This window comes from Phacochoerus africanus, unplaced genomic scaffold (genome assembly GCF_016906955.1).
Source record: "Phacochoerus africanus isolate WHEZ1 unplaced genomic scaffold, ROS_Pafr_v1 Scaffold_24, whole genome shotgun sequence".
In the NCBI taxonomy this organism is placed as follows: Eukaryota; Metazoa; Chordata; class Mammalia; order Artiodactyla; family Suidae; genus Phacochoerus; species Phacochoerus africanus.
Window position 1 is genome coordinate 50,872 of NW_025927396.1, and position 12,049 is coordinate 62,920.

The 12,049-nt window shown below is 51.6% G+C and overlaps 1 protein-coding gene across 1 annotated transcript; it reads right to left on the minus strand.

Moving 5' to 3' along the window:
• Nucleotides 1-2,761: 2,761 nt before the first annotated feature.
• On the minus strand, nt 2,762-11,627 carry LOC125119270 (USP6 N-terminal-like protein). Its single transcript, XM_047766108.1, has 13 exons — nt 11,538-11,627; nt 11,008-11,084; nt 10,144-10,210; nt 9,861-9,941; nt 9,541-9,648; nt 8,314-8,423; nt 7,699-7,747; nt 6,874-6,994; nt 6,095-6,189; nt 5,854-5,919; nt 5,332-5,431; nt 4,945-5,097; nt 2,762-4,660 (listed from the first exon to the last, which is right to left on the minus strand). Exons 1-13 carry the CDS (start codon nt 11,598-11,600, stop codon nt 4,215-4,217), a joined length of 1,536 nt encoding a protein of 511 aa, XP_047622064.1. The 5' UTR covers nt 11,601-11,627; the 3' UTR covers nt 2,762-4,214.
• Nucleotides 11,628-12,049: the final 422 nt, after the last annotated feature.

The window sequence follows — 12,049 nt, forward strand, 5'->3', positions numbered from 1 at the left end:
ATGTGTTATTTATTCCAAAATCTATGGATATGGAAAATATCCACCTTTGATGATGGGTTGAGAGTGAAGATTGTTCTGAATCAAATCTGGCAGTTCATTCATCCTTCTGTATTCACCAATTCAGGTTAAATTGCATCATCACCACCATCATCATCATTGTCAGATTACTGGCTAGGGTTTCCACAACAAAACACTACTGACTGGGAAAGTTTATTAACACAACGGTTATTTTCTCACAGTTGTGGAGGCTGGACCTCCAAGATCAAGGTGACAACAACAGGGTTGGCTTCTAGTGGGTCCTTTCTTCCCTGCTTGTAGATGGCCAACTTCTCACTCTGTCCTCACATGGCCTTCCCTCCAAGAAAACATGCGAACACTAGTGCTATTCTATTAGTACCCCACCCTTGTATTAGGAAGCAACACCTATTTCGGTCTCCCCTGTTCGAAGCTCTCCAGCCTAAACATCTAGTATACGAATAAATCATTTTAGATTACTTCAGTCTCACCCAATTTCTTTTATTTATTTACTTATTCATTCATTCATTCACTCATTCATTTTTAAGGCCACACCTGTGGCATATGGAAGTTCCCAGGTTAGGGGTCAATCAGAGCTGCAACTGATGGTCTGTAGCACAGCAACATGGGATCTAAGCCACATCTGAGTCCTACGCCACAGCTCACAGCAACACCTGGTCCCCAACCTGCTGAGAGAGACCAGCGATCAAACCCACATCCTCATGGATTGGACTCATTTCTGCTGCTCCACAATGGCAACTCAGACCTTAGCAAATTTCTAACTGCAACCTCCTAAGAGATGCTGAGCCTGAAGTACCCAAATGAACTGATCAAATTCCAAACCCACTGGAAACATATGAAATAATAGCACATGTTGAGGTTTTAAGCCACTATTTGGGGGGTGACTTTTTTTATAAGGCAGTGGTGTCTGAAATAGTGCAGTAATTTAGACACTCTAGTATTAGATACACTAATTGAACTAGATGGAAACCTGAGAAAATAGAAAATAGGTAAATAGAGATTGTATATGAAAGCAGTGGTATTGCTGGGAAGTGGGAAACAGAAGGATTGTTATGGAACAATATTCAGCTGATTGCCTCTTAAAAAAATCAATTTTTGCAAAAGTTGGTAGAAAGGAAAGGTGCTTTAAATCAGAATGTGATATTGGTCATTCTTTTCATTCAGTTTTATGGTCACTGTGCAATGTGGCAGAGAAGAAAGCTCTGTATAGACACAATGAGCAATAGAATCTACCTGTTCCCAATTCTTGTCTGGCTCCTGTCACTGCTGAGTGTCCAAAATTCCATTAGTAAAGGCCACCACTAACTCCCTCATAGGGCACAATCCTCTAGAGAAAAAAATTTTGTGGCATCTTAGGTCATTAAAACTCCTCAATTTGAGAGTTCTCTTGTGGAAAAATGGATGAAAGATCCTGTTTTCACTGCTGTGGCTCAGGTCACAGATATGGTGTGGGTTTCACTGCTGGCTCAGGAACTTCCACCTGCCATTGGCACAGCCAACAAGCAAACAAATGAACACACAGAAACAAAAAAAACAAAACCGTCTCAACCTGAGGGAGACAGCATCATGTCATAATATACTCTGGGTGTATATTTGTTCCCTCTGTTGCAGTTCTTCTGTCTGTGTTGTTATTCAAGGAACATAATCCATGATCCACTGCCAGGCTACTCCACTCACCATCATCTCTAAAAAGTTCACACAATATGTAGTAAATTAAACCAAATCACTTGCCATCATAGAATTCACTGGTGTCATTATACCTTCCATCACCAAGAATCATTAACTGAGTGGAAAATTGGTATTTCCTGCTGAAGGCTGAGCTGTAGAACCATGTGGGACACCCTAGACTGAAAGTTTGGAATACCCTCCTGTATGTTTAGTATACAGTATGTGCTAAGTAAGCTTTGGCCATTTTGTACTTCATGGTAGCCATACTCATGGGGGAAAACCCCCATGCTAATGGAATTTCCCATGTGAAGGCTTATATTTTCCCTTCTCCATTCCAATAGCTAAAAGGTCCATTTCCACATATGTTCCTAGATTCTGCAATTTTTGGTTGAACAAGCGACTTCCTTCTTGAACAAGACTCTGTTTCCTATTTGATCTCTAGTGATGCCTGAAACTTTCTTGATCCAAAAGCCATGAGAGACAGCTCTGGATAAGGACATGAGGTCTCTGATGAGGAGGCATATTCAAATCTTCAAGAGGTTGTCTGCTACCAGCACTGCCAGCAATAGGAGCAATATATTATTCTTTTCGAAAGGGGAGCTGGGCAATACATTACCATATTCACCGTAGTGCACCCCTTATGCCCCTTATGGCACCTCTAGGGTCCTGTTTCTGAGGGTAAATTAAAAGAAATGGTTAGAGTGGTGAACTCTTTCCTTTGCTACTGCAGTTGATCTTAGAGCTGCATTTTCTACTTCTCATCTTCTTCCTTCAGTGTCAGTTTTTCCTGGCTTCACTTTTCACCCACAGCTCAACTGATCTCTGTAACTTAGCTGGAGGTCTAGTCCAGAACCTTACCATACAAGGTCTAATCACTTCTTCAAAAATATTCTTCCCAACACCAGTGTTATAGCATCTCCTTTTCCACCTAATATTCAGGGTCAATTACCTCTGCCAGTGTCATAGAAAGAGGCTCTTCTCTGAATTATTACAGATTGTACTCCTTCTAGTGCTCAGGCTGTAAGATTTAAGATAAATTCAATACTGACAAGTGGGATAAGAATACAAAAAGTAAAGGATTTTATTATAGTATAATTGATCATTTTTATCAATGCATTCTGAGGCTGCCCAGGTTTTGGAGTTTGTATTTACATAAGCCAGTCAACAAATATCCTTACATTTAAAAACAATTTCATTTGACCTTCCTTTCATTTACAACTAAAATGATCCTAATTGAAACATATTTTTTTGTGGCATATGGAGTGCCCAGGCCTGGGGTCATATTTGAGATGCAGTTGCAGCCTACTCCACAGCTGTGGCAACAAAGGATCTTTTATTTAACCTACTGTGCCAGGCCAGGGATTGAACCTGTGCCCTTGGTGCTGCCAGTCCTATTGTGCCACAGCAGGGATTCCATATTTTATATTGAAATATCCTTATTCTAAATATATCTTTGTGAAATTGGCTAATTCATGTTTTGTTAATCATTTGCATTCGATATGTATTTCTGAGCCAGGATATGATTCTAATTCTAACATTATAATTCGTTTTGTCTTCTAGAAAGACTCATTACTCTTTTAAAAATTAATTGCAATTTGCATACATTTATGCTTCCAGATTAACTTTTAGAAACAAAGAACTGTCAGGCATAGTTTACTTTTCTATACAAAAGAATACAGTATAGGTTTACTCTTTTCCCCCAAAGATATAGATTTAGCATACTGTCATACTTTTTAAAAAAGATTTATGTATTACCATACCTAAAGTAAGTTAATTCATTATATTGACAACTTCATAATAGTTTTTGTCTCAAAGAGAGAAGCTTGGGAGACTATGCAAGCTGTGGTAAATAGAATTAGCCAAATAGAACTCTTGTTTAGCCAAACTAAAGGGTTTGACGTAATTAGGCCAGTTTCTGGAAATAACATGGTCTAAGGTCATTAGAGACATGCTGCAAACCCTACCAAATTCACCACTACCATTTTTGCATCATAGTAACAAGAAAGAAATGAAACTAGCTCTAGGAGATTTATAGTGGGAAATTATTGGTACAGTGCCATTAGAGCTCCTTTATAGGAATGCTTAGATGTTTTTGGAAGTGTCTGCTCCACAAATACTTGCAGCCTGATGACTGTGGCAGAAGATGAATTCTGCCACCCTGTGGTGGACACTGGGATTTGGGATTCAATAATTTCATGCTACAAGTGGCTAGATGCATGTCATTTGAAAGACAAATCCTAGAAGTCACTGGATTTTTGTCAAAAACTTCATCACAAATGCCCTTTATGTCATAGATAATGTCAGAGAGTCATTTGCAAAACGATGGAGTAGCATTACAATTTGTAATGCAATTGAAATCACGTATCCTATCTTGGTCGTGCTGATCACGGCCCTGGGAGGGGCATTGGCTGCACTTGCTATGGGTCAGGAGGGGTGTCCTGGGCCACGTGGCTGCGTGTTCAGTGGGCCTGGGCAGGACCTGTGGCTGGGGCCTTGGTGGGACTGCAGGGCTAGGCCTGCAATGTGGCCCTGAGGGCGACCTTGGCCCGTGCTGAGGGGCAAAGGTCCCAACACTCGGGCTCGAATCCTATATCAATTGGCCACTTGAGGGGACACTCATAGTTCTTGGGGATGTTGGGAAGAGAAGCCCATCTCCACGGCCACATCCGGTCCTGAGGTATGTCCAGGGGTGGAAATGGGCAGGCCAGACGTGGTGGCTCTCGGGCCCTCCAACGGAGTTGTGGTACCATGGCCCGCTCTTGCTGGTGTTCCTCAGCCTTTAGGCAGGCCTGGCCGTGTGAGGGTCCAGGCTGCTGGTGCTTAGCAGGTGGGCCAGGGAGGTCAGGCCCGTCCTCTACAGAGAGTTCCTTTATGCTTGTAATGGTTGGGCAAGGCTTGGGTTCCAGGGATGATCGCTCCAGGCCCAGGGTCCTCGTGGGGAACTCCTCAGGTTTTGCTAGAAGTGAGCACACCGGATCAGAATCTCCCCCAGGCTGCGTTGTCTGTGCAGGGTGGGCCTCCTGGTGGCCCAAATGGCCACCCTGGCCTCACCCTAAGACCATCCCTCAGGCTGGGTAAGGTTAGGGTCAGCATCTGCTTAGGCTGCCCTGGGGCCCAACCCCTGCCAGCCAAGCCTTAGAGCAGACCAGGAGGTGGACAGGGTGAACAGGAAGGCTCTGGGATGCTCCACAGGTCACGGCCCTGGAGGGGGAATCAGGAGAAGACCCCTGCTGAGCCCACCTGGGGGAGGCAGGTCCCAATTCTTCCTGTGCAGTTCAGCCATTGATGCCTGTAGCTTTTTGATCACTGCATCATCCTCTAGGGCCCAGGGCCCGGAGATCTTGTCCTGAAGAAACTCATACAGGCCTTGCAGGGGCAGCTTCAGGAGGTGTTCTGGGGATGGGGATGTCATCAAGCCAACACGGCCCCCACTGGGAAGGCTCAGCCCCCACCCTGGGGTCCCTCCCTGGGGGCAGCATGCATGATCGGCTGGGCCCAGGAGAGCCACAGCAGTGCCACAACCAGGAGCCAGCCCCATTCCTGCCACCTCTCCAGGGGCCCTGACCAGCCTGAGTCCTGGCTGGTCCTCCTCTGTGGCCTGAGTGGCCCAGGCTCAGGCTTACTCACTTCTGTGCAGCTTGATGATTGTATAGGCCATGGCTGTGAGCATTCGCTCCCCCTCCAGGATGTATACATCCCATAGTCTTAGTGTGAGTGAGAAAGGTGTCTGTGGGGACAGCAGGCCCAGGAAGGGCGGTTTGAGCAGGGCATGAAGTTGGGGGGGGGGTGTCCCAGCACAGGTTAGGAGCTCCCACTGCCTCTGGGTTCTGCAGTCCCACAGGCTGCCTCCAAAAGAGCCCTACAGCTCTTAACTGAGTGGACTGAGGAGGTCCCAGCCAGCCTGGCCTGTACCTCCACTGTCCTGGGGACAAAAGACAGCCCCATGCTCTGCAGGAGATATTCAGAGGAGCCTGGGGTTGACTGCAGTGTGGGCACATGCTTGCCCTCCCCCCAGCCTGACCCAGCCTTCCCTACAGGAGGCCAGGGGAAGATGGCTCAGCCTCAGGACCCCAGATGCCCCCTCCCCAGGGCTCTGGGCTTGCCTGGGGGGATGCCTCTTGGGGACCTAGTCTCCCTGGGTACACTTACCTGGTCAATAAAGCAATGTTGGAACCACAGCTTAGTATAAATTTCTGTGTACATGTATTCCTTGTCCTGACAGAGGAAAGAATGTTTAGGGCTGGCCTGAATGGCCCCAGTCCTCCCCGCCTGGGGACCCTGTGCAGGCACCCCCTTCAACCAGTGGATCCCAGCTCAGACCTGGCTGCACCAGGACAAGAAAGATGAAAGTGCAGGCAGGCCAGGCTCTCTGAGGGCTGCCTCTACTCACCAGGTGCCTCTTCAGCTTGGGGAGAGTCCTCTCCAGAATCTTATCATGATGGGCCTGCAATCTCTGAAGTTTCGGGAACTCCGGAATGAAGAAGCCTGAGAAGCCCCAAGGACCGCCCCCACTGGAAGTCAGAGGTGAGCCTGGCAAGGGCTTGTGTGTCCTGGGAGCCCAAGGCCTCCTCCCCAGGTAGTGACTCCAGTGTGCAAGGCCCACCCCAGCCTGGCTACATGGATCTTCCCAGACATGACTGACTGCCTTTGAGGCTTGGGGTGGCCCAGGGTTGAGAACCTGCTCACAGAGGCCCAGCTTGGCAGGTGCTCAGTGCTGAGCATCAGGCAGGCCTCTGTTTCTGGCACAGCCCCTCCCCACTGTGGCTGCAGAAGGGGATGAGGACCCCAGTACTGAGGGGCAGGTTGTGTGGCCCATGGGATGGGGGTTGGGGTGTGCATGAACATTTCCTGGGCTTGAGAGTCAGGCGGGGGGAGGGGGTACAGCAGGGAGATACTGCCACCTGGGCCTCCTCTGATCAGGGGCTTGGGGTGGGGTTGGAGGTGGCCTGGTGGGTGGCAGAAGAGAGGCAGAGAGACCAGCAGGGATGGTGTGGTCTGGACAAGGACAGGGCTGAGGGCCATGGCTGTGGGACACAGAGGACTGTGGGGGGAGTTGGTGCCCTTTGCTGATGGGGAGATGGACCAAGCCAGTCCCTGTTAGCTGGGGGGAACTCTGCAGGGAGACTCCTGTCGCCGAGTCACATCCAGCTCTCCAGGGTAGTCACCTACCATGCATCGCATGTCTTTTGTTGTCCATCAGTTGGGCCAGTGCCCAGAAAGCATCCTCCTCATTAAGAAACATGAGCAGGATGGCGACAATCTGGTTCATGCCATGGCAGTAGCCCACCTCCTGCAAGAGTCAGATATGGCTGCAGGGACCCCCTGGGAGGCCTCCACCACCCTCTCCCTGGCACTTGCTCCTCAGCTACTTACTGGATGGGCTCCCATTTGTGCCTGGGCACCATCCCATGGCCCCCTTTTTCAGACGAGGCATGCCGGGTGCTGAGGACCAGCAAGGTTTGGAGGTCCTGCCATGAGGGCAGGTGGGGGTTGCTTACAGGCATATGTGGGGCTTGGAGGGCCATGGTGGTGGTGGAGCAGCCGCAGACCCCACTTTGGTCATCCTGTGTGGTCATCTCAGCTGGTGCTCCTTGAGGGAATATTCTGGAAAGTGCAGGTGGGGTGCGGAGCCACCTCCAGGGAGCCACGCAGGAGTTTGGGTTGCTGGGAACTCTCATCCCTGTTAAGACTCTGGTTCATGAAATGGCATCTTCAGGATTCAAACTCAAGTGTCACCACCATAGCAATGCTTTTTAGGCCCATGTGAACTTTCTATAAAACATTCCCAAGCTCACGGGCTGGCACAGCCTAGGCATAATGTGCCATTTCTGTCCTAAAAGTGGGGTCTGCACCCCAGCCATCCATGTCAGCTTGACAGCAGAGCTCCCCTTGCATCACCTCTGTGGCTGTTGGAGCTGGCATGCTGACTGGTGCCAACAGGCCACTTAAGAAGCAGGGCCACTGTGGGATGGCTGGCCAGGGGTGGGTACTCACTGTGTTGTAGACAGAGTAAGCTGTGAGCACATTGAAGAGGGCTTGCTGCCTGGAAAGGGGACAATGGGGCTCGCTATAAACATAGCCTTCCACTGGTCAAGTGTGTGGTGTGTGTGGAACACTGGATGGAGCAAGGATCACTAATGTAGGATGGGGTGATAGAATTGCAGGTTCCATCCCACTTTACTTTTAGAAATGATGCAGATGGTCTAAAAAAGTAAGGATCACTAATGTAGGATGGGGTGATAGAATTGCAGGTTCCATCCCACTTTACTTTTAGAAATGATGCAGATGGTCTAAAAAAGTAGACAAAGATCTAAATGAGGTGACATTTGGACCCATCTGACACTCACTCTATCCTCTTACGTCCTGGTGCAGCCTGCTCTCTGCTGCCCAGGGACCCTCCCCTCCCCATGGGGGCCTTTTGACCTATGAAGGCACAGCCAACCTCCCTCAGGGTGCCTGCCCTGTGCATTTTACTTCTGCAGGTGCTCTGCACAGGCCCCACTCTTGCCACCTCAGCTCCAGCCTCATCCTCGAGCCTCCCCTCCCCCAGGACCCCTGGCCATCACCCCCTGCCCCTCTGCCCAGGGACCAGTGGCTCAGCATCCTCACTTGATGCCGTACCGCTCCTGGAACATAATATTGTTTTGGAAGGTGCGGCTCACGTCCATGTCAATATATTTGATGTCCCGAGAGTAGAGCCTGGCCTGCTCCTTCATTCTCTGTGGGTAGAGTCAGGGGTAGGGGATAGCGAGGTGAAAAGCCTAAAACTCCAACCAACTGCCACAGCAGAGCAGGTGCTGCTGGTTCAACACAAGTGTTTTCTGGAGAAATCTTTCTTTTGCCTGTTTCTGAAGCCAGGTAGGGTCACAAGGGTGCCCAGGTCACAGCCTGTGTCCAGCATCACTGGGCAGGGGACGTCAGCCTGTGGATGATCAGCCTGTGGCTTCTCGAAGGCTCAGACCCCCACCCAATAGTGACACAATGACCAGGCCAACAGCCTCCCTCCTCCCCCAGCCCACACAAGGCAGTCCAGGATGACAGTGCTGCCACCCTGGCCCTGGGCTTATCTCCTGGGAGGCTTCCCCCAGGTGTGGGTGTCCCAGGGCAGTGGGGAGGCTGGGAGGGCAGCTGGGCCTCTGTCCCTTGACCCCTCTCAGTCCCACCACATACAGGCTGGGTGAGGCAGAGGGCCAGAAAGGGAGCCCATGCCTGGTTTTCAGGGCCTTTTGAGAGCATGAGGACCGAGTGTGATGCTGGCTCTTTTCCCACAGTGTCAGTGGATGTCCACCATGCTCTGGGCCTCTCAGACTGCCCATCATTGAGCAACTCAGACACCTGTGGCCACTGTCACACCTGCTCCCCCTTCACTTCCCCTGATGATGCTGCTCAACCAGGTGCATAGAGCATCCACCCTGGGCTGTGGGACCTCGGGTACACTGGGGACAGGGGCTGAGTGTCAGGAACTGGCTGGGGGCAGGGACCTCTCTGGGTCAATGGTTTGAGACCTGTTTCTTGTCCCAAGTTAGTCAGGCCTGTGTTCATCTGGTCTGGCCATCTCCTTCCAAGATTTGTGTGAGGGTCTCCTTGCTCTTTCCTCCTGGCTTCTGTTCCTTTCTGTGTGACTCTGTCCCCCTCAGGTTTCTGGGAGGCCTTAGTGTGAAGCCAGGTGGTACCTGTCCATCTGTGGACTCAGTGACTGCACTGGGCCGGGGGGACTCAGTGAGGATGTGGGCAGGGACTTCCTGACAAGTGGGCCCTGGGCCTGTGAGCCTGGGAGGTGCCAGGAAATCTGGGGATGGGTGAAGGGTCCCTGAGGCACAGGTGGATGGGCCATACCTGGTATTTCCCTTGGTTCTCCACCTTCACCTTCTCCAGATCCAAGAGCAGAGACCATGCCTGTCCTCTCACCTGTGGGGGGATCCCCTTGTAGACTCGCCGGCGCATCTGCGGGAAAGAAGGGGCCCTAAAACAGGTGCAGGTGACACCCGGCACAATGGATGCTCAGGAGAAGTTGCCTCTGCCTGGACCTGGGCTGGTCTCTACATGTGGCGTGGGCGTGTCTGGTCCACCCTGTGGTGTCCTGGGCCAGAGTGGCCAGGGAAGCCCCAGGGGACCCAGGGCAGCTCTCTTCAGGGTCAGGATGTTCAGGTTTCTACCTTTCGACTGCCCTGGTATTTACTCCAGTTCCTCAGCATCTTCACCCACTTAGTGGCTCGCCTAATGTCCTGGGCTCTTTGCTGGAAAAGGGGACATGGTGGTGTTAGCCAAGCTGCCAGCTTCCCTAGAGTGGCCCTGACTCAGGGCCATGATCTTAGAGGAGGCAAGAAAGCACAGACCCCTCACAGCCCAAGGACCCTTTGGCTGCTCTGGGGTCAGGCAGGGAACCACAGCCACACCCCTTGGCTACCTCCCACCAGCATAGCACAGATGGTTTCTCACCCTCGCCTTGTGGGTGCTGAGGCCATGGATGCTGAGGCCCTGGGTACTGAGGCCAGGCTGTTCCCATCTGCAAGGCAGGAGAAGTAGAGCTGTGGGAACCAGGTGCCTGGAAACCCCTGCCCCTGCCACCCCCCATCTTAACCAGAGACACCCAGAAACAGAGGAGGACCCAAGGAGGATGCCAGCTCTGGAGCAGACTGCAGCACCCCAGGTGGAGCCCCTACTTCCACTGGGGCTGGCCACCCCCTCTGCACTGTGCACCCCCACTCCTGACCTGACAGGTGAGCAGCCTCTCCCAGAGCTGACTCAGCAACTTTAGCCCAGTCTCCCCTCACCCATCATGGCTGGGCCATGCCTCCTACCCTGTGTCTCCTGGCACCAGACAAGGGATCAAACTCCACCTGCCTCTGTCACCTACCCATGAGCTTCCAGGTTCTGCAAGACTGTCCTCTGACCATCTCTCTAAAGCAATATCTCACTGCCCTTTGTGCTGTCCCCACATGGCCCCCTGTCTGGGAGACTTGTTGGCCAGGTGCCCCCTCCCTGTGGCCACGCTCTGTAGGGCCACTGCAGACCAGCCTGGCCCTGACCCTGCTGGATGGATGCCCTGGGCTCTCCCCAGTATGGATGTGGAGGCCACAGAGCTGAGGCCCATGTTGGCCCATCCCCTAGTTCTGCCTGTACTATCTCCCCTGTGCACTCTTGTCAAAAGTCTATTGTGGACCTTGGTCCCCAGTGGCCACCAGGGCTAGAGGCCCTGAGCTAGGCTGAAGGGTCCTGCCTCCAGAGTTGATTCCCCAAATGCAACCCTCCCCAAGGAGAGAGGGAGGGGGTGTCCAGATGACTCATAGTGAAAATACTAACCTGTAGGTGACCTTGTAGCACGAGAGGTCAGAATCATCCCACGGGTCCGGGTCCGCGGGAGACCCTGACTGGTGCCCCTGAAACCCAGATGGTGCAATGAGATGAAGTTACATGCATGGTGTCCTTGGGCGCCAAGGAACATCTGACAACAGGCCCAGCATAAGACCCTGCCTCTTACCTGCTCCTACCTGTTCTGATCCTGCCTGGAACACATCTGCTCCTGCTGCCTCTGGTCCCCACATGGGCCTCACCTGCTCAACCTTGGATCTGATCCTACCAGGAATATACCTGCCCCCATGGGCTGTGACTCCATTCCTGGGCCTCACCTGCCTCTTCAGGCTGTGGTCTGCACCTGGGCTATTATAATTCCCACTTGGGTGATGTACCTGCTCCTGCTAATGATGATGCCCCTTTGGGCCTCACCTGTTACCTGGCTTTGGTCCCCACCAGGCCTCCCTGTCTGTTCTTGTCTCTGACCCCTGCCACAGCTGCACCTGCTCCTAGTGACTTCACTCCCTCTGGGGCCTCACCTGCTCATACTTGGCCACTATTTCTGTTCGTTCCAGGGCCAGCAGAGTCTCCAGCTTCACCATGTTTGATGCTGCAAGACAAAAATCATAATATTCCACTTCATGGAAGAGCTCCAGAGCACCAACAGGTTAAAGTGGGCTCCCTGTTGGAGGCTCCCCATCTATCTGATCAGAGGGGAGAAAACCGTGCTGCCTAGGTAGGTGACAACCCAAACATCCTAACACTTCCACTTAATAGACCCCTCCCAGCAGCCTGGGAGAGCCTATCACAATGAGATGATGGAGATCAAGAAGGGGGCCCAGAGGTCCATGGAAATGGCTGTCCTGCAGCACATGGGGGTGCACTCCTGGCTCAGGTGTGCCAAGGGGAGGGCAGCTGCCAGGTGGGGAGGCTCCTGCTGGCTCATGGGACTCACATTTTGCTTAGGCATCAAAAGCCCAGGCAACAAAAAGTAAATATGGATAAATTGGACTTGATTAAAATTAAGGCAGCTGCACCTCAAGTGACACTG